Source organism: Hemiscyllium ocellatum, chromosome 2, assembly GCF_020745735.1.
Source record: "Hemiscyllium ocellatum isolate sHemOce1 chromosome 2, sHemOce1.pat.X.cur, whole genome shotgun sequence".
NCBI classification, from domain to species: Eukaryota; Metazoa; Chordata; class Chondrichthyes; order Orectolobiformes; family Hemiscylliidae; genus Hemiscyllium; species Hemiscyllium ocellatum.
In genome coordinates this window covers 127,278,681-127,302,045 of record NC_083402.1, presented here as the reverse complement: position 1 = coordinate 127,302,045, position 23,365 = coordinate 127,278,681, and the positions used below count along the sequence as shown (strand labels likewise).

Here is a 23,365-nt window from a genome sequence, read left to right as displayed (position 1 = left end):
AAATAGGTAGATAGATAGAGTGTACAGCATGGAAACAGACCCTTCAGTCCAACCCGTCCATGCTGACCAGATATGCCAAACCAATCTCGTCACAACTGCCAGCACCCGGCCCATATCCCTCCAAGCCCTTCCTATTAAATACCTATCCAAATGCCTTTTAAATGTTGCAATGTACCAGCCTCCATCACTTCCTCTGGCAGCTCATTCCATATATGTACCACCCTCTGTGTGAAAAAGTTGCCCTTTAGGTCTCTTTTATATCTTTCCCCTCTCACCCTAGGCCTATGCCCTCTAGTTCTGGACTCCCCGACCCCAAGGAAAAGACTTTGCCTATTTATCCTATCCATGCCCCTCATAATTTTGTAAATCTCTATAAGGTCACCCCTCAGCCTCCGATGCTCCACGGAAAACAGCCCCAGCCTGTTCAGCCTCTCCCTATTGCTCAAATCCTCCAACCCTGGCAACATCCTTGTAAATCTTTTCTGAACCCTTTCAAGTTTCACAACATCTTTCCAATAGGAAGGAGACCAGAATTGCACGCAATATTCCAACAGTGGCCTAACCAATATCCTATCCAGCTGCAACATGACCTCCCAATTCCGCTACTCAATACTCTGACCAATAAAAGAAAGCACACCAAACACCTTCTTCAATATCCTATCTACCTGCAACTCCACTTTCTAGGAGCTATGAACCTGCACTCCAAGGTCCCTTTGTTCAGCAACACTCCCTAGGACCTTACCATTAAGTGTATAAGTCCTGCTAAGATTTAATTTCCCAAAATGCAACACCTCGCATCTATCTGAATTAAACTCCATCTGCCACTTCTCAGCCCATTGGCCCATCTGATCAAGATCCTGTTGTAATCTGAGGTAGCCTTCTTCGCTGTCCACTACACCTCCAATTTAGGTGTCATCTGCAAACCTACTAACTGTACCTCTGATGCTCACATCCGGAACTAAATCACACATTCATTATGGCAAATGATTGCAGAAAAGATTTTGTTTAAGCTTACAAGGCAAGTTTTAAAATATGGTCCTGCATCTTTGAGCAAACCAAAAAAATGCCCAATTTTTTAATCAAGAAACTTAATAACAACAATTACCTTCTTTTCCATATCTTCCAACAATCCTTTATACATTTTATCATTGTCCTGATTTGTTTTCAGTTTTAACTTAAGATCTTCCACTAGCTGTCGTTTCATGCTGATATCTCTTTCCATACGTCCAATCCTGCAGAGAAATACAACAAAGTTAAAATCCAACATGCTAAAGACAAGTTCAGGTAATACTTATGAATATTTTTGCAAAATTGATACAAACACAATTAATAGTTATATAACAATTGGAGTGCATGTGTAATTTATGTGGAAAAAATATGCAAGTAATCAATCTTTTGTCTATTAAAACCTAAAATGGTAGAAATAGCAGGTCAAATAGCATCCGTTGAGAAAGATGAACGATCATCAACCTGAAATATTAACTCTTTCTCTCCTCACATGTTTTCTGACTTGCTGAGTATTTCCATCAATTTTTGTTTTCACTTAAGATTTCCAGCATCCACAGAACTTTGCTTCTGCATGTTTGAATATAATATTTTTCATTTTATAAATGTACCTATATTCCACATAATAGCAAAACAGAATTAGCAGTGTAAATCACATATAATACTTAACTCTTCAATTTTTTTCGACCATGATTTTCCCCAATTTTTCTCCACACATAATATCTTAAAGTGGCAATGTTCAACTTTTCAATTAGAGCAGTTATAGACTAGGCATTTGAAGAAAGTAACACAGAAACAAATTTTAAAGGTGTTAAGCAGAACAGCTATTCAGTGATAATAGTGTCTTTAGCTTAGGAAAATATCACAAAATACTTCATAGGAATTTTACCAAACAAAATTTGAGACTGATCTACATGAGAAAATATTAGGCTAGGTGAACAAAAGATGAGTCAAAGATAGAGATTTTAAGAACTATCTTTTAATAGGAAAGGCAAGCAGAGTGGCAGAGATGTTTAGAAAGGAGGTTCTAGAGCTTAAGGCTGTGTCAGATGAAGGTACCATTGTGATGCAGAAATTGAAAAGGAAGATGCAAAACACCCTGGAAATCCAAGTGCAGAGATTTCAAAACATTAAGAGGCTAGAAGACTTTGGTGAGAAAAGAACAGCAAAGGCCAATGGAGAAATTTGAAAACAATAATCTGAATTTGCAGCATTGCTGGATAGGGAGTCAATGTAGGTCAAAAAGCCTACATTGTAGGTAATGGGCGAACCTTTTTGGAAAAAGTTAGATCAAGTAGCAGAGTTTGGATGAAATTAAGCTTATGGATAATAAGATGGGAGGCCAGGAAAGTTTTGCTACAACCAAGATATCTGATATCTACGAAGTCCATTACAAATAGCAATGCAATTATTGTACCTTAAATTTTTGCAATATATTTGTAACTACGTGTATTGAAAAGGTTCTATGTAATAAATCAACTTTTATCATAAGATAGTTTATTATTAGCTATTTAGAATAAACTATGTTAGATATAACAACAAACATTTATTAACTTGAATTCGAAGGCAGAATTTGTTTGCATGCAATTAAAATATGGCTTGAAAGGATGTTTCTCTCATGGGAGAGTTCAGGTCTAGGCAGCACTGTCACAGAACAAAGGGGCATGAATTTAAGATTGAGATGAGTAGGAATTTCTTCTCTCAGAGACCTGTGCGTCTTTAGAACATCTTGCCTCAGAAATCTACGCAGGCAGAGGTACATTTACGGCTGAGATAGATATGATTCTTGATCAGTAGAGAAATAAAGAATATAGAAAAATGAATGCAATGATTGTCAGATCAGCCATGGTCTTATAAGGCAGAGCAGGCTTGAGGGACCAAATGGCCAACTCCTGTTCCTATTACTTATTATTTTAAACTGAAGTGTGACACCTCCAAAAATCCCTTTATTTGTGCTGCAACAATCTGAAATAAGCTTTTAAAAACTGTTTCCTTGCTGTCAAACAAAGATAAAAGATTTTGCAATGAAAATGAGTCACATGAAATGAACATATGAAACGTACATAGTTGATTCAAGCAGCATTTTATGGGTGAAGTTCTTTTTAAATTGATGTTATCCCTTAAGGAAAGGAAATATATTTCATTAAATTTTACATTTTTAATGTGTTCAGATATATAGTGCAATAAATCCCTTTGCCACAAGGCCTGTTAGTCAAAGAACTAACCATAAATAGGATAAAGAGCAATCCAGTCAATGTAGAATTAGTACTATACAAATTAGGCACAAGGTAAGATATGAAGATAAAACAAAGTTCTCCATTCTTGGAAGCTGCAGTAACTGTTCTGTTATATTATTAGGGATGGTGGGTGCCCATGGCTCATACAACAGTGCAGTCCAATTAAATTTCTCAAATGAATTCTTCAAAACCAAGTAAAGCATTTGAAAACTGTGCTCTGTGCATATTTCCATCAATTTATAAGTTGATGATTGGCCATTCCCTTCTACAACCTGAATGAAAAAGTAAACACTGCTCCAATAAACATGCAATTGTGACTACTGCTTGAAAGATATTTTCAAGAAACAAGCTCTGCAATCTCAAAGCAGCTTCAAGGGTCAAGAATCCACAGTATAAATTAATCATTAATTTGGCATTAACTCTCAATATTAATCAGACAGACTTCAGACAGCCTTCAGGCTTTCCTCACAATGCCCACATGGGAGGTAGGTGCACTGTTCTCACAGTGAAATGTGGGGTGCTTTTGAAAACCCAGCGAGGTTATGCTTGATGCTGGCATTTGGTTCCAGAAGTGGAACACTATCCTATTTTCCAGTTCAAGATTCCCTCACAATGACCATAGCGATAACACAAAGAAATGATTGAAAACCATAATAAGCTTCAGACAAATTATTTTACTATTATACCCATTTGGTAAGTTCAATGTTCTGATTATCCATTGAGATTTGAGTTGTAGGGTGTAACAAGGAATTATACATTTCTAATGTGTATAATATATTAATAAACATCTAAATTTGAGGAACTTAACTGAAAACAAGAGATAGCCTACCATTCAGAATGGAAACTTGAAGGAGAAGATTAAAATATTAAAATGGTGACAAAAACCTGCAACCAGCTTCTAAGAACTAAAGAAATTTCTACCAGATAAACTACAATTCCTCATAATGAATCATGATTCATTTGAATAAAGAGAGAATTGAATGATCAAGTTAACTCTTACCAATGTGAGAGAAAACCAATGACATATAATTCAACAATGACATAATGTCAAGGCATAACTCACTGGGAACTCAAAGGACATAGAATATTGTTGTATTGGTGCAAACTATTGAACTATAAATAATGTGCCTACATGTCCATCCATTTGGAGGATGGCCTGCTTAGTTATACAAATTTCCAACCTCTTACCCTCTCCACTAACACCTGGAAGACTCTATACTTCCAGCTCTGTAATATCACCCATATCTGCCTCAGCTCCTTGTTGGAGAAGTCTTCATTTACAACTTCTTGTTACCACACTCAACCATTCCCAATATCTGTTGGTCATCTTCTACCCATTCATAAACTTGAGCTCATCCAAAGCTCCTCTGCCCAAACCTGAAAGAGACCAAGTCTTAGTCACTCATCACTCCTATACTCAATGGCCCACAATAACTGAGCGATAAGCAACACCCTGATTTTAAAGTTCTTACCCTTTTTTTTTCCTGCTGTGGATTCTCCTTTCCCTGCTTCTGTAAATCTTTCAACCTTACAATCATCTAAGTTATTTGAGCATTGTGCAAGAATCATAAATTGACAATCTAATGTATTGATAGACAGCTAGGGTTTTTTTGAATATATAAAAAGGAAGAGAGAAGCCAAAGTGATCATAAGCCCCTTAGAGAATGATGCTGGGAAAATAATAATGGGGAACTAGGAAATGGAAGAGAAGCTGATTGAATACTTTGCATTAGACTTCAAGGTAGAAGATACTAACAACATTCTAAAACAAACAGAGAGGAAATAAATACAATCACAATCATTGTCACTAGAAAAAAAGTGCTAGAGAAATGAATGGGCAAAATACCATTCAAACTCCTGGACCTAATGGGATGTAACCTAGATATTAACAAAAGTAACTCCAGAGCTAAACTGTCTCATACCTTGATGCTTCAGCCACTCTTGCAGAACCATAACATTTTTAGACAGACATTTTACAACCTTCCTTCAATATCCCAGACATTGTATCATCTTTAATTACAAAATAGACATGTGATTTCAATTCTTACCACTCTCAAAATTAACTGAAAACTTAATAATCATCATGAAACAGCCAATGCAAATGACTCTGAAATGCAAAGATTTAAGTAAGTCAGGCCTGGAAAATCAGTGTTACTTTATGCGCCTGGCTATGCCAGAGGGAGAAAATTCACTCTATCATCATTGAACTAATGTTCAACTGGAGTCTGTTTCACAAAGTCAGATCAATTCAGGCAATTGTAGTTATTACCCGTCAGAACTAATTAAACATAGGTGAAATTGAAGATTTTAGGATACAGCTGACAATAAAATGTGGTCCCGAGGGAAGAAAATGCTGACAAGCTATGAAACAGAGTTACGGGAGAGTAGAATGTCCATTTAAGAACTAACGTGATATTCAACATGCCCCAGTGTGGGTCCCATGGCTTTGTCATATGGGTCATATGATTAAAAGGCTAGACCTTTACAACAGAAAAAATAGAAAACCAATGAGAAAATAACAGGAATGGGGTGTCTGAAGGCTTGTGTTTTTGCCATTCACAGGCATTAAGGTTCAAAAATTCAGAATGTAGCCCTTAGATTACTGTATTTGTTTTAAAGGGTATTGACTTCCTGGGAAAATATTGCTGTGGAGAGGAAAGAATCAAAGACTGCTCACAAAGATGTCACTGAAGAAGGAAGTAAATGGGCTGCAGGAAATTGTGAGAGTGTTCTCTGGAAAGGGAAAAGATCCAGGGTTAAAACTGACTATAAGCTTATTTGGTCCAAATAAGAATATGTTTCATCGCTAGCCTGCAGGTTAGCTTACTTTATTCTTTTTTAAAAAGTGAGATAAATTCTGCAATTGATGAGAACACAACATAAAGTAGGATTATGTTGATTACTGAAGCCTTTCTGGCATACTGCTGCAAGCATTTGATAATGATTACATACAAGAATATAGCATTGTACTCATGATGGGTTTTTGAAAGAGTGAACCAATTAGCCCCATTTCACTGCTCTTTCCCCACTGCCTGTAAATTTTCTCTACTTCAAGTATTTATCCAATTTATTTTTGACTACTTTTGAATCTGGTTCTTATCAGGCACAACAGACCAGATCACAATGTGAGCTGTTATTTGAATAGAATATGTACTTTTCATTCCTTTGTACTTGTTAGAAGTTACTTAAAACACATGGATCTTTCATTTCACAGTATGTTTTCAAGATTAAAAGCAACAGCAACAGCTTTGGGACCACACAAACACTTCAGCCAGGTGAAATTAAATCTGTCAGAACCTTGTATTTGAGGTTTTTCTGAGAGTGTACAATGCAGTGAATAATCATTCAACTACATTATAGAACATAGAACAGGTCAGCACAGTACAGGCCCTTCAGCCCAGATGTTGTGTCAAGCATTTATCTTAATCTAAGATCAACTTAACCAATACATCCCTCAACTTACTGCTGTTCATATGCTTATCCAGCAGCCGATTAAATGTCCCTAATGTCTTTGACTCGATTACCACTGCTGGCAGTGCATTCCACGCACCCACCACACTCTGCTGACATCTTCCCTACACCGTCCTCCAATCACCTTAAAATTATGACCCCTTGTGACAGCCATTTCTGTCCTGGGAAAAAGACTCTGAGTATCTACTCTATCTATACCTCACTGTGTCCTGTACACCTCTATCAAGTCACCTCTCTTCCTTCTTCTCTCCAGTGTGAAAAGCCCTAGCTCACTCAACCTCTCTTCATAAGATAAGCCCTCCATTCCAGGCAGCATCCTCTGCACCCTCTCTAAAGCATCTACATCCTTCCTATTAATGAGGTGACCAAACCTGGACACAATATTCCAAGTGTGGTCAAACCAAGGCTTTTTAGAGTTGAAGCATAAACTTGCGGCTCTTAAACTCAATTCTCCATTAATGAAAGTTCAAACACCATACGCCTTCTTATCACCTTGGGTGGCAACTTTGAGAGATCTACGTACGTGGACCCCAAGATCCTGCTGTTCCTCTACACTGCCAAGAATCCTGTCTTTAAGCCTATATTCAGGATTCAAATTCGACCTTCCAAAATGAATCACTTCGCACTTATGCAGGGTGGACTCCATATTATGTGATAAAATGGATGCTACTAATCTTCCACAAAGTAATTTTTGACTGAATGCATGGCATCAGTATGCTTTGCTATAAATTGATGTGTAGTGGATGGATTTTAATTTGTTGGGGCTATATTAAATAATTTATTTTAATTAATTAACAGTATTTGAAAGCTAAAAGCTTAAATTAAAAAGGAAAAATAGGAAAACAGTATTTATACTACCAATCTTCATTAAAAATCATAAACATTGGAAAAGAAGTTTATAAATCAGAAAGCGCCTACAACTTTCATCTCACTTTCCCAGTACATTGGGCTGAATTACTTCTGCCAGCAATTTCTGTTTTATATGTGTCACATTTCCAGCCTGCATGCTTTTTCCTTTTGCTTCTAAAATCTGAACATAAAATCAATGCTGTCGTGCAAACTCATACATTGTTGTTATTGGAGAGCTGTAAAATAATTTGAGCTTCAAACACTTCAGCAACCAAGCAGCCTCAATGGCATACTTAATTTAAGGGAGATGCTCAAGGCTCAGGACTTGATGTCACAGTGTAAATCAAAAATGTTAATCTAACTGATCATTCACTCCTGTTAACCGAATGTTGTTCCTGTAAACAAGATTTTATACTAATACATAAAGAATATCAATGGCTGGCCAAATATGACATACAATTATTCCATGTAACATCTAACTTCTGAAAAGTATTTGAAAGCTTTTGACATACTTAAAGTATATTACATCTTTGTTATGGCTAAAGTTGATCATAGTTTATTAGTTGCTTAATTATTGTTTGGCAGTGGAGTTCAGCCAACTGGAAAAGGCCACTGAATTCCTACATCACAGTACATGTTTCTTGAACAATTTAATGTTTTTCTTAATGAATATATTGCACATGTTTTCACAAGATGTAGAAAATGCAGACAATGTAAAGAGGATACCTGTGAAATACTGAATTATATACATTAAATAAAAGAGAAAATATTATACTTTAGCAACTTTGAAAGTATGTAATTGCCAAGTCCAAAGGACATGTATTCCAAATTGCACACTTTAACCACAATTTTCCAATCCTCTCCGGCTACAGATATGGTTTCAGAGAGCAGGAATACTTCAATGTTGTAGCATTGTTTAATAAGGAATGAAGGGATACACCTGGTACGAACAGGCCAGTCATGCCAACGTCATTAACACGGATGTATGAAAATACCCTGAGGGGCAGTACAAACTAAGTCGCAGGTTATTTCAGGACAGAAAGTATTAATTTGATTAGGGAAAGTCAAGGCTGACTAATTTGATTGATGTTTTGAACAAGTAACTAGGAGATTTGATGAAGATGCTTGATATCATCGACAAGAGTTTAGGAAGCCTGTTGATTAGGTTCTGTCATACTTGATAAGAAAAATATCAACAGTTGATAAGGTCCATGGGCAATTTGGATCTTAAACTGGATTCGAGGCAGGAAGTTATAGGAAAGAGGAACTTTGTTGTATTCATTCATGGATGTACAGAACATTGGCTGGGCCAGCATTAATTGCCCATACTAGTTAGCCTTGAGAAGATGGTGATGAGCCGCCTTTGAACCACTGCTGCCCATTCGGTCTAGTTATATCCAAATTGCCATTGAAGAGGAATTACTGGATTTTGACTTAGGCCCTTGCTGCACCTGGATATGGACTGTTCCAGCATCTGAGGAGCTGTGAATGATAATGAACATTGTGCAATCACCAGAGAATATCCCCACTTATGACATTACAATGTTGAAGAAGCAGCTAAAGATGGTTGGAGCTAGGATAATATCTTGAGCAAGTATGTCCTAGAGCTGAGATAACTTACATCTTACAATCACAACCATCTTTTGTTGTACTTGGAATACCTCTAAAAAGTGAAGTTTTTTTTCCCGATTCATATTAACCCTAGTTATGTTGAGGCTCCTTGATGCCATACTCAGTTGAATGAGACTTTGATGTCAAGGACAGTTAGTCTCATTTTACTCAGAAATTCATGTTGAACTAGAGCTGAAATGAAGTATGGAGTAAGATACGCTGGCAGACCCCAACTAAGCATCAATGACACTAAATTTCAGGCACAGCAGGTAATAAGGAAGATAAGTGGAATTTTGGCATTTATTGCTCAAGGAATAGAGCATAAAAATACAACTGTACAGAGCATTAATGAGACTGCACCTAGAAAACTGCACACATTTTCGGTCCCCTTGAGGAGGTAAGTTGTTGTATTGCAGAAAGTTCAGAAAAGGTTCATTAGATTAATTCCAGAGATGAGGGGTTTGTCTTAAGCTGAGAGATCAGTTTAGGCCTGTAATATTCAGAGTTTATAAGAATGAGAGGACCTCTGAATGAGATATAAAATGATAAAGGGGATTGACAGAGTACTTGGAGAAAGGATGTTTCCTCATGTGGGGCAATCTAGAATAAGCGGTCATAGCTTTAGAATAAGAGACAGCAGACATAAAACAGAGATTAGAAGCAATTACTTCTCTCGAATTCCACCAATCAGTGGAATTCACTACCTCAGAATTCAGTGGAAACAGGGACATTGAGTGAATTTAAAAACAGAGATATATAGATTTTAATTAATAATGGTTTGAAGGGTATTGGAGAGTGGGGAGGAAGATCAGTTGAGGCCAAGATGAGATTGGCCAGGATCATATCAAATGGCACAACAGGTTCAAGAGGCTGAATTGCCTAGCCCTGCTCCTTGTTTTTACATTCTTATGAGCAGTTTATTGCTTAGCAAACGTTGCTTAATTGATGATCAAGAGTAGATTTATCGTGCAGTAACTGGCCATGTTGGATTTGTTTTGCATTTTGTGTACCCGACACAACTGGGCAATTTTCCACATTGTTGGTACATGTCAGTTTTGCACCTTGGCTACGTGTGCAACAAGTTCTGGAGCACAGGTCTTCAGTACTATTGTTGGAATGTTTCCAGAACCCATAGACTTTGAAGCATCCAGTGCCTCCAGCTATTTCTTGAAAGTACATGGAGTGAATCGAATTGGTTGAAGACTAGTATCTATCACGCTGAGGAGCACTGTAAGACGTTGAGATAGATTATCCACTCGACACTCTGACTGAAGATTATTGCAAATGTTTTCGCCTTATCTTTTGCACTATTGGGCCTGGATTCCCATCACTAAGTATAGGGATATTTGTGGAATCTCCTTCTCTCATGAGTTGTTTACTTATCCACAGCCATTTACAACTGAATATGGAAGGACTGCAAAACTTTGATCTGATCCATGAGCCGTAAAACAGCTTAGCCACATCTATCACTTGCTGCTTCTGCTATCTGGCATGCAAGTAGTAACTTCACTAGGTTAGTACCTCATTTATAGGTATACCTGGGCTGCTCCTGACAATCCCTCCTGCACTTTAATGAATCAGGGTTGATCTCCTTGCTTATCGGTAATAATAGAGATGGGGATATGCTGGGCAATCTTAAGTTGCCAGATCTGTTTGAAGTCTGTCCTATTGATGGTTCCACACAACACGATGGAGGCTATTTTCAGTGTGACTTTATCTCCACAAGAATTGTGCAGAGGTCCTCTTACTGATACTGTCATGGGGAAATGCATTTGTGGCAATTGGTGGGGATGAAATCAAAACTGCTTTTCCTCTTGTTGGTTTTGTCACCATGTGCCAAAGGCCTTGTCCATAAGCAGTGTCATTTAGGATTTGAACAGCTTGGTCAATAATAGAGTTGCCGAACTCCTCTTTGTAATGGGCTTTGAAATCACCCACTCAGAATGCATCCTGTGTCTTGCCTTAGAAGACAGGAACAGGAACAGAATCATGTCATTCAGCACCAGGGTCCACAACTCAACTATATCAGAACTGGCCTTCTTTTTTTCAATGCTACTTTCCCAGGCTATCCCCATAAATTTTTCATATCTTTATTACCTAGATATATATGAATCTCTGTTTTGAACACAAATGACTGAGATTCCACAGCCCTCTGAGGTAGAGATTCCAAAGATTCACCATCCTCTAAGTGAAGAAGTGCCTCCTCATCTCTAGTCCTAAATGGTCTTTCACTTATTCTAAGACTGGATCCCCTGGTTCCAGACCCCTTAGCCAGTGCACGCATCCTCCCTTCACATACCCTTTGAGCCCTTTAAGAATTTATTCACATTTCATTGAGATCATCTCCCATTCTAGCAAATCTCTTGAGAATGCAGGTCGAGTCTCATCAATCCCTCATCAGAGTACAAACATTGTATCACAGGAACCTTAGCTGCACTCCTGCTGTGCTTAATGTCTCCTTGTTTATGTATAAAATCCAAAACTGCACAATATTCCAACTGCAGTCTCAACAAATTGCTGTAAGAAATTGTACACAATTCCTCTAGCAATAAAGTCCAACATACCATTTACATTTCTAATGACTTGTTGCACCTGGATGTTTGCTTTCAATGGTTTGTGAACAAGGATGTCTAGGTTCCTTTGGAAATCAATTGTTCAAAATTTCTCACCATTCAACAAATACACTAGGTGGAATTTTCATGGCCCCTGAATGACGTAGGCAACAGCAAAGCTAACGGGCAACTAAAACGAGAAAGGAAAAATGGGAAACAAAATCCAAAATTGCTGGAGATTCTCAGTAGGTCTGGTAGCATCTGTGGAGAGAAAGCAGAGTGGACGTTTCAGCCCAGTGGCCGTCCTTCTGTAAATTTCTCATTTTGTTTCTGATTTCCAGCATCTGCAGTTCTTTGTTTTTGTTTGTTCAAGGAAAAATTGGACTTTTGTCATTTGGTAAAAAAAAGTCCCATTGTTCACTTAAGGTTTCAACAACTAGATGAAAATCTTGCTAGTGAACAATGCGGCATGCATTTGCATGTATTACATCCGATTATGATCTAATCTTGTTTCCTTTACATGCAGGCTGCTATTTTCCTAAATAATTGAGAGAAACCAAAAGGCATCAATTCACAGTGTCAAAGTCAGAATGATTACCTGGTGACTGCACCTCCCTGATATCTTCTCCAAGCTTTTAACTGGGCCAGCATTTCCCAACATTTTAAGGTACTGTGAGCAACGACCACCTGTACCTTCTATCCACTGATGGCATCAGTACCAAACTATCAAAGCATATCTGACAGAGATGAACGCTTAAATATTGCATTTTGTAGCTCATTAGCACATTATAGAATCATATAGGACAGAAGAGGTCTTTTGGCCCATCAAGTCTGTACCTTACATGGCAATATAGCAGCCAGTCTGCTTTGTGTGCAAGGAAAGACACCCATCTCATGCATTGGAACAGTGTGTGTCTTTGGCTTCTTAACTTGCTTTTCATAGCACTCAAACCCTTTGTTCATGGTTCACTCATTGTTTTGCTGCTGGTGTTGGAATACCAATGGCCAAAGCAATCAAGTGCAGATCTTCATGCATTTCCAGAAGCCCATAAGAGCTCAGCTGGATGCGCTCCCTCTGGCAACTGCCAAGCTTTCCAGCCAGACACATACATGGTGGGGCCAGCACAATACAGATAGCATTGGTGGGCTCCTCTGACCTGCAATGATGTTTCTTGAGTGTCTCTGCCAAACATGCTTGCTGATACTGTACACTTTATTGATGTTCTTAATGACAAACACCCTGAAGTTTTCTCCTGCCTAGAACTGAACAAATGCCAGATCTTCAGCACTCTTCGGAGTGCCAGCGATCTGAGCATTATTTCCTCTTCGAACTGCAGTGATGTGCCAGTGGTGTGTGCCCACCAGAATATGCTTCTGCATCTGATCTAGCAAACAAACCTATCATGGTGTCAGTATAAAAGTTAGTGAAAGATGCTGGAGAAAACTTTGCCTGTGCTTCCCCTGTGTTGCTATTTTCCTCAAAAGGAGATTGTGTTGACTGGAGGGACTGGACCCAATATGGTGGGGGCTGTTAGTGTGCTGCTCATTTCTGCAGAAGACAAGATAGCAAATGAGCTGTGTAACAGGGTGAAAGTTTGAGCATGTTAAGAATACGCTCATTGCGATAATAGGAAAACAGTGCAGGACTTCACCATGGGAGGTCTTGAGTGGTCATGCTCCTCTCCTGCCAATGGAGGAGGTAAGCAGATAAATGTGGTCCACTTTCCTGCCTGCCCTATTATGGCCATTTTTGCCTTCAATGTTAAGTTAAGGGATTGAGTGAGATGAAAGTGGCTGACATAACTGTTAGCACTAGTACCACTGGAGAAAAGCTGTCCCAAGGGAGTGATTAGGAATTCGTGGCCATTCCTCCCAACTGCGGACACTGCACTGACCCAGATGGCAACTTTGACCAGGCTGACAGTACGTGACGTCTGATTCTACGGCAGTCGAGAAGAAAGCGGACATTATCCTATCGAACAGGAATTCCAGATTCCTTTCAGTAAAATGGGATGCCAGTTTTCCTTCATCAGCCATCTCCTGTTGAATTCTTCACCTACTCAAACTGTGATAGGCAATTCCTGGCTTGCAGTATTTGAACTGTACACAGTTGGATCCTAAATACGGTGACAGTGGTAGGAATACTGAAAGGTCTTGGCGAAGGCCAGCACTTCTGCTGCTGTCGAATGCAAGATAGAATGAAAGCAGTGCCATGGAGGCTTGTAGCATTTTTAATAAGGTGAGCACCATAAGAGTACAAAAGAAAAGCTACTGTTGGTCACAGAGAAGTCTTCCATGAAAATTCCCCAAATTGATGCTTAATTTTGAGAAGATTCAGCTCTCTCCTTTTTTTCCTACCAAAATTAATAACTTGATAATTTTCCCCATTACATTTCACCTGCCATGATTTTGCCCATTTCCATTTATGCCTAAATCCCTTGCAGTCTCTTTGCATCTTCCTCATAACTCTCAGCTCACCTAGCTTTGTCATGATTGATTTTCTTGTGACTGGAAGGTTATTTCCAGGTGGGTTTCTCAGGGTTGAGTTTTAGCTTTAATTAAGTTTTTAACTGAGTTTTAGTCACTTAGTTTTTATGGTATTTATCAATGAGTTAGACTCAAATTTATAGAATTAAGAAACTGGCAGAAGATATGAAAAATTGGTTACGTGGTTGATAGTAAGGAAAATAATTTATGCATTTCTGGAACATATCAATTGAATGGTCAGGTAAGCAGAAAAGTATCCAATGGAATTCAATCTCAGAAGTGGAAAGTTATACATTTAAAAAGACGCTTGGGATGTTTTCCTTTATTAAGTGAGATCTTATTAAAAATGCTACAAGCCTCCATGGCACTACTTTCATACTATCTTGCATTCAACAGCAGCAGAAGTGCTGGCCTGTGCCAAGATCTTTCAGTACTCCTACCACTGTCACCATATTTAGGATCCAACTGTGTACAGTTCAAATACTGCAAGCCAGGAATTGCCTATCACAGTTTGAGTAGGTGAAGCATTCAACAGGAGATGGCTGATGAAGGAAAATTGGCATCCCACTTTACTGAAAGGAATCTGGAATTCCTGTTCGATAGGACAATGGACAGGTGAACTGTCCGCTTTCTTCTCGACTGCCGTAGAATCAGACGTCACATACTGTCAGCCTGGTCAAAGTTGCCATCTGGGTCAATGCAGTGTCCACAGTTGGGAGGAATGGCCACGAATTCCTAATCACTCCCTTGGGACAGCTTTTCTCCAGTGGTTCCAGTGCTAACAGTTATGTCAGCCACTTTCATCTCACTCAATCCCTTAATTTATCATTGAAGGCAAAAATGGCCATAAAAACTACAAAGGAATACACATTAAATGGTAAAATACTTAAGTGTATCAATAACAGAGACCTTGAAGTTGATGTTTACACATCCCTGAAGGCAACAGAGGTGGTAAAAAGACGCTTGGGATGTTTTCCTTTATTAGGTGAGATCTAGGCTATAAAATCAGGGAACTGCATGAAACACTTGTTAAGTCATACTGCAAGACTGTATTCAGTTTGGATCACTGCATTACTGAAAGGATGTTAGTATACCAAAGCAGGTGAAGAGAAGATTTTCAAGGACTAAAAAATTATAGCCATGAGCAAAGGGTGGCTCAGATGAGATTTAATTCAGATATCTTAATTATGAGGGGCCTAGCTCGAGTGGATAAGAAGGACTCAGAGCAGCAGAGTTGTTGCCGCCGTCCTAGCCAATACTGATCTCTCAATCAACATCACTAAAGCAGTTTATCTGATCATGATCACTCTGCTGTTTATAGGAGTTTGCCATGAGCAGGCTGACTGCCACATGGATTACAACAGTGATTACACCTCAAAAGAAGCCTCATTCACTGTAAAATACTTGGAGATGTCTCCTGATCCAATACAGTGCTATCATTCACCCTGAGAATGGTGGGGGTCTAAAACACAGTACCTAACAGGTGATAGAGGCAGGAAACTGCATCGCCCTCAAAATATCTTTGGAAGGTTATGTTGTAACCTAGAGGGTTAGTGCAAACAGTTGGAAATAGAATGAAGTTGAATAGCTTAATCAACTGGCACAGGCTTGATGGACTAATGATCTCCTCCTTTGGTGTAAACTTCTAGATATTTCTCATCCCTAAGTAAGTTGTGCCAGTACGGCTACAATACTAGGAATTGTCATTGTAGAAAACTGCCCATGTCGGTCCTGTTCTCAAAAACAGCAATATCTAATCCAGCCAAGTACTCATCTACCAATCCATTTTTAATAACCATTCAAGTATTAGAAGGTATGGACAATGGTATCAAATGGCACTTACTCAACAACAACTAGCTCACTGACACTCTGTTGGGTTCTGCCAGGGCCACCTCATTCTAGAGCTATTGCAGCCTGGTTTCACACGCAGAAGATGATCTGAATCCGGAGGTGAGGAGCGTGGTTATTCCTGAAGGATCCTCCTGGAGAGTAGTCACCACATGGCAGAATTTCAAATTCAGTTTGAGTGAGAACAAATCAATTCTCAAACCAGTGTTCTCAATTTAAATAAGGGAATTACAGAAGTATGAAGAAAGACAGTCAAAAGTGTGCTTAGAAAATAGACTAAGGGAAAGGTCAGTGAATGAGCAGTGACAGATATGAAGCATATATTCCATAATTTTCAGCAAAAGTTTATTCAAGTAAAGAAAAGGACTCAATGAAAAGGATGAATCACCCATGTTTAACAGAAGTGATTAAGGAGAGTACCCAATCAAAAACTAAGGCACTCAAAGCAGCAAAAACTAGTAGTAGGTAGGAGGATTAGGATTTTTAAGAAACTAGCAGCAAATGACTAAAAGCTAATAAAGAGAGAGGTAATTAATTATGAAAATAAATTGGCAAGAAATATAAAACAAGAGCTTCTATGGATATATATATCTGCTAAAGTGAGTATGGGATCCTTGGAGTATGCAACTGCAGAACTGATATTGGGAAACAGGGAAATGGTATATACTATAAACCAATATTTTGCATCAGTCTTCAAGGTGGAGGACACTATAAATATCCCAAAGATAGTAGATAAGTAAGGTGCTAATGGACAAACAATTTTTTTACCAGTCTCTATCATAAGGCATAAAGTGACTGACAAACCAATGGCGTTGATGGCAGACTAAGATCTGATGGCCTGCATCCAAGGGTGCCCAAGATGGCTGCAGATATGGATGGAGGTATTGGTTGAAATACGCCAAAACTCATTGGATTCCAAAAGGTTTCAGCAGATTGGTAAACTGCTAATGTGATGCCCCTGTTCAAGAAGGGACGGAGACAGAAAGCAGGAAAATATTGGCCAGTTAGCATGACATCTGCCATTGAGAAAATGGCGTCCATTAATTAAGGAAGAATTAGCAAGGTATTTAGACAAGTTTAAAGCAATTAAACATTGTCAACATGGTTTTGTGAAAGGGAAATCAAGTCTGATAAATTTGCTAGAGTTCTTTAAGGTAGTCAGGTAGATGGCTTACCACCGGGAAAGGTAGTAGAGGGAGGCAGCAGGTAGTCCAGGAGTCTCCTGTGGCTAACCCCATCTCAAACAATTATGCTGTTTGAAATTGTAGGGGGTGATGGACTCTTAGGCGAACGTAGCACAAACAGCCAAATTTCTGGTACCAAGACTGGCTCTGATATAACAAGGGGTACATCAGGTTCCAAGTGAATGACTGTGGTAGGGGACTCTTTAGTCAGAGGCACAGACAGACATTTCTGTAGCCAACAGTGAGAAATCAGAATGGTGCGTTGCCTCTCTGGTGCCAGGATCAAAGATATCTCAGAGAGAGTGTAGAATATTCTCAAAAGGGAGTGGGATCAGCAGGAGGTCATTGTACACATTGAAACTAATGACATAGGAAGGAAAAAGGATGTGATTCTGAATGGAGAATCTAATAAGTGAGGAAGGAATTCATAAATGAGGTCCTGGAGGATAGTAATATCTGGATTACTCCTGGTGTTATGAACTACCAAGGATAGGAATAGGAGGATAGAGTAGATAAATGCATATTTGACATGCTGGTGCTGGGGAAAAGGGTTCACTGGAATTTCTTCTGGAGTAGAAGTGACCTGTATAAGAAGGACTGATTACACGAGAATTGGAAGGAGACCAATATACTGGCAGGGAGCTTTGTTAGAGTTGCTGGGGAGGATTTAAAGTAGTAAGGTGGCAGGGGTGGGGGGCAAGGAGTTAATGGGGAAAGAGATCAGTCTGAGATTGGTACAGTTGGGAAAAGGAGCCAGTCAAACAGTCGGGGCAGGCAAGAACAAAATAGAGAATGTGGTAGGACTGATAAATTAAACTGCATTTATTTCAATGCTAGAGGCCTAACAGGGAAGGCAGATGAACTCAGGGCATGGTTAGAAACATGGGAACTGGGATATCATAGCGCTTATAGAGAGGTGGCTCAGGGATGGACAGGACGGGCAGCTTAATGTTCCAGAAAACAAATGCTGTTGGAAGGATAGAAAGGTGGGTGGTGGTTGGGGGTGGGGGGGGGGGGGGGGGAGGGGGGGAAAAAGGAGAGGAGGGGGAAGAGTCATTTTTGGTAAGAGATAACATTACGGCTGCACTTAGGGAAGATGTTCCTGGGAATACGTCCAGGGAAGTTATTTGGGTGGAAATGAGAAATAAGAAAGGGATGATCACCTCATTGGGGTTGCACTATAGAGCCCCCAATAAACAGTGGGAAATTGAGAAATAAATTTGTAAGGAGATCTCAATTATCTCTAAAAATAATAGGGTGGTAATGGTAGAGGATGTTAACTTTCCAAACATAGACTGTGACTGCCACAGTGTAAAGGGTTTAGGTGAACAGAAATTTGTTATGTGTGCATAAAAAAATTTTCTTATTCACTATGTGGATGTATATACTAGAAAATGTCCTACTCTTGGGAAATAAGGTGGGAAAAGTGACTGAACTATCATTTGGGGAGCACTTTGGGGTCAGCAACCATAATTCTATTACTTTTAAAATAGCGATGGAAAATGATAGACAGGATCGAAAAGTTAAAGTTCTAAATTGAAGGAAGGCCAATCTTGATGGTATTAGTTAAGAACTTTAAAAAGTTGATGGGGGGTGGGGCAAATGTTTGCAGGTAAAGGGACGGTAAAGGGAAAATGGAAAACCTTCAAAAGTGAGATAATGAGAGTCCAGAGGCAGTATGTTCCTGTTAGGGCAAAAGGCAAGGCCGGTAGATGTAGGGAATGCTGGATGACGAGAGAAACGAATGTTTTAGTTAAGAAAAAAGAAGAAAACATCTCAGGTACAGACAGCAGAGAACAAGTGAATCATTAAAACAGTGAAAAGGCAGTCGGAGTACATTTAACAGGGAAATCAGGTGGGCAAAAAGGGGTCATGAAATAGCTTTGGCAAGTAGGGTTATGGAGAATCCAAAGGGACTTTACAAATATATTAAGGAAAAAAGGGTAACTAGGAAGAGAATAGTCCCATTAAAGATTACCAAGGCAGCCTATGTGGAACCACAGGAGTTGGGCAAGATACTAAATGAGTATTTTGCATCAGTGTTTACTGTGGAGAAGGACATGGAAGTGATAGAATGTGTGGAAATATATGGTGACATCTTGAAAAATGTCCATATTACAGAGGAAGTGGTGCTGGATGTCTTGAAATACATAAAAGTGGATAAATCCACAGGTGTATCCTAGAACTCTGTAAGAAGCTAGAGAAGTGATTGCTGGGCCCCTTGCTGAGATACTTATATCATCGAGATAGTCACAGGTGAGGTGCCGAAAGACTGGAGGTTGGCTAACGTCGTTGCCACTATTTAAGAAAGGTGGTAGAAAAAGCCCGGGGACTATAGACCGGTGAGCCTGACATCGGTAGTGGGCAAGCTGTTTTAGGGAATCCTGAGGGACAGGATTTATATTTTTTTGGAAAGGGAAGAACTGATTAGGATAGTCAACATAGCTTTGTGCATGGGAAATCAGGTCCCACTAACTTGATTGAGTTTTTTAAAGAAGTAACACAGAGGATGATGATTGCAGAACGGTGGATGTGATCTAATTTACCTTCAGTAAAGCATTTACCAAGGTTCGTCACGGTAGACTGGCTCGCAAGGTTAGATCACATGGAACACAGGGAGAACTAGCCTTTTGGAAACAGAACTGGCTCGAAGGCAGAGGACAGATGGTGGTTGTGGAAGGTTGCTTTTCAGACTGGAGGCTTGTGACCAGTGGTGTTCCACAAGGATCGGTGATGGGTTCACTGCTTTTTGTCATTTATATAAATGATTTGAATGTGAACATAGGAGGTATATTTAGTAAGTCTGCAGATGACACCAAAATTGGAGGTATAGTGGACAGCCAAAAAGGTTAGCTCAGAGTACAATGGGATTTTGATCAGATGGTCTAATGGGCTGAGGAGTGGCAGATGGAGTTTAATTTAGATTAACTTGAGGTGTTGGATTTTGTAAAGGCAAATCAGAGCAGGACTTATACACTTAATGACAAGGTCCTGGAGGGTGTTACTGAACAAAGAGACCTTGGAATGCAGGTTCATAGCTCCTTGAAAGTGGAGTCTCAGGTAAATAGGATAGTGAAGGTGGTGTTTGGTATGCTTTCCGTCATTGGTTCGAGCATTGAGTATAGGAGTTGGGAGGTCATATTGCGGCTGTACAGGACATTGGTGAGGCCACATTTGGAATATTGTGTGGAATTCTGCTCTCCCTCCCATAGGAAGTCTTATGAAGTTGAAAGCGTGTACTGTATCTTTAAGAGACAGCAAATGCTGTTCTGAACTGAAAGCTTACAAGCACTTGTGATGATCAGCTAGCAGTCTCAGAGTGCACCGGAAAATTGAAAATATGTAACATTTGGCTGTGAATTAGATACCTGAGTTGGTTGCTGTTTTGACAACAATTCAAATTTAACCAGTTTAAATGATGTCTGAGGTTACTAAAACCCAATCGAGTTTGAATTTATTGTTTTTGCCAACATCGAACCAATGAGACGAATCGATGTTGGGGGTATAAAACAAACAGGCTTTTTGAAACTCAGCCATCGAGAGAATAACTGCGATCAAGAAAGACTGCCATTCAAAAAAACACTCTCTATCGAAGGTACATTTTTCATATGAAACATCTTCGCAGTAAAAAAGAAAGAGGATGATCCAAGGAGATCTTCAGCTGAAAGAAGAAAAATACTGGAGATGACAGCCACTGTATGGTTTTGAAATTAAGTTGATGAAATTTTAATAACTTTTTTTATTGGAAATGTGTATTGTTATAGAGTTGGAGGCAGATAATAAGCAGTTAAGAGAAAGGGGGCTTAAAGTTATTGTTTAATGTTCACTTTTAGAGTTAAAGAATAAATTGATATTACTTTCTTCAAATAGTGGAATATGAGAGTTCTCTGTCACCAGGTGAGATGAGCTTTCCTGGGTGTTTGGTTTAATTAACAGAAGGGTTCACCGCCGTGTCATAACAGAAGGATGTTATGAAACTTGAAAGAATTCAGAAAAGATTTACAAGGATGTTGTCAGGGTTGGAGGGTTGAGCTACAGGGACAGGCTGAATAGGCTGGGGCTGTTTTCCCTGGAGCATTGGAAGCTGCAGGGTAACTTGATAAAATCATTAAGGGTTTGGATTGGGTAAATAGACAAGATCTTTTCCCTTGGTTGGGAGAGTCCAGAACCAGAGGACTGGTGTGTATGGACTGAGCTGCCAGAGGAAGTGGTGGAGGCTGGGACAATTACAACATTTAAAAGGTATCTGGATGGGCATATGAATAGGAAGGATGCAGAGAGATATGGGCCAAGCCCTGGCAAATGGGACGAAATTAAGTTAGGATGCCTGGTCAGCATGGATGATTTGGACCAAAGGGTCTGTTTCCGTACTGTACATCTCCAAGACTCTATATAATAAGCAGTGTTCATAAAAGGGAAACAATAGATGCTGTATTCGGATTTTCACAAGGCATTCAATTTAGTGCCACATAAAAAAGTTATTGCATGTGATTGGAGCTGACAGACTTGTGGGGGGGGGGGGGGGTGGAGTGGATCATATAGTAGCATGAATTGAGGACTGGTTAACACATAAATGAGAGAGAGTTGGTAAAAATGAGTGCTTTCAGTTTGAAAGACATCACTAGTGGAGATACAAAAAGGTTGTTCCTGGGGCTTCAATTATTTATTATCTATGTAATGATTTGGAGGAGGGGCAGAGTGTAATGTATCCAAATTGACTGATGAGACATAAGTAGGTGGGAGGAAATGCTGTGATGAGGACATCAGGAATTTTCAAGGGGAGCAAGCAAAATTGAATGCGGGAAATTGAGGTCATGAACTTTGATAGGAAGAATCAAATGCTTGATTATTATTTAAATAGAGAGAGACTCCAAAGAAGTTCAGCAGAAAAGGATCAGCATGTTCTTGTGTATGAAATACAAAACGTTAGCATGTAACAATTAATTAAGGAAGCAAATAGAATTTTAGCCTTTATGGCTAACGTGTTAGAAGTGAAAAACAGGGAAAACATGTTAGAATTATACAGGTGTTCATGAGGCATCACCTGGATTACTGTACAATTTTGATCACCATATTTATAAAAGGATTTACTGGCACTGAAGACTGGACAACAGAGATTCACTAGTATGCTTCCTGGGATGAAATGGTTTTCTTTATCAAGAATGGCTAATCAGGTTAGATTTTTATTCATCAGAGTTTAAAATAGTGAAGGCTGGCTTTATTGAAACATGCAAGATTTTGAGGGGGCTCGACAATGTACATGTTGAGAAGATGTTACCAATAGTGGGGCAATCTCAAACAATGGGACATAGCTACAGAATTTAAAACTAAGATGCAAAAGGATTTCTTCTTACAGCAGCTAGTGAATATCTGAAATCCTATGCATTAGAGACTTGTGGAAGCTTGGTCACTAAGTATTTAAAGAAGAAGCAAATAATTTTTTGGAATATCATGGACTTGATGGCTATTCTGAACTGGCACAATAGAGGAGTTGAGGCTTGTGGCAGATCAGCCATGGTCTTGTTGAATGGCAGTGTACGCTTGAAGAGCCAAAAGGCCTACCCTTGCTCCTATTTCTTCTGTTCTTAAACATTCTGTCCCTCCATCACTGACACACTATGGTTGCAGTGTGTACCATCAAACGATGTCTGCAGCAACTCAAACAGCAGAACATACATGGGAAAACCATCATGCCCGATCTTCTAACCAAATCACAAACGATCTGAATTTGTATATCTGTAAGTCTTCATTCGCATCATTGTATTTAAATCATAGAATTCCTTATCTAACAGCACTGTGCCTTCACAACAGCAGTCCCTCACAACAAGGTCAATTGGGGATCAACAATAAATGCTGACTTTGCCAGCAACAGAAGCATTTATTTAATCTGAAGTGGCACCAAAAGTTTAACTCTTCTATTCATTATCGAGAATCGCATGTACTTAGCTGATCATGAAAGTAATGGGTGCTGCTAATGAAATCATGTTTTTTTAAAATTCACAAAAATTAATTATGTGTATCCAAGATGAAAAATAGACTAATTGTTGTTCTGCAATTAATATATTTAAAAACAAAACATAACATATACGTGATTTCTAAATTTTAGTGTTACAAATTGCAC

The 23,365-nt window shown here is 39.1% G+C and overlaps 1 protein-coding gene across 1 annotated transcript in view; it reads right to left on the bottom strand.

Moving 5' to 3' along the window:
- Nucleotides 1-23,365, bottom strand: part of cntln (centlein, centrosomal protein) — a 454,938-nt gene that overhangs the window by 77,673 nt on the left and 353,900 nt on the right. Inside the window, exon 22 of the mRNA XM_060846250.1 lies at nt 1,106-1,232. Coding sequence (XP_060702233.1) covers nt 1,106-1,232 — 127 coding nt within the window. The remainder of the gene's footprint in view (nt 1-1,105; nt 1,233-23,365) is intronic.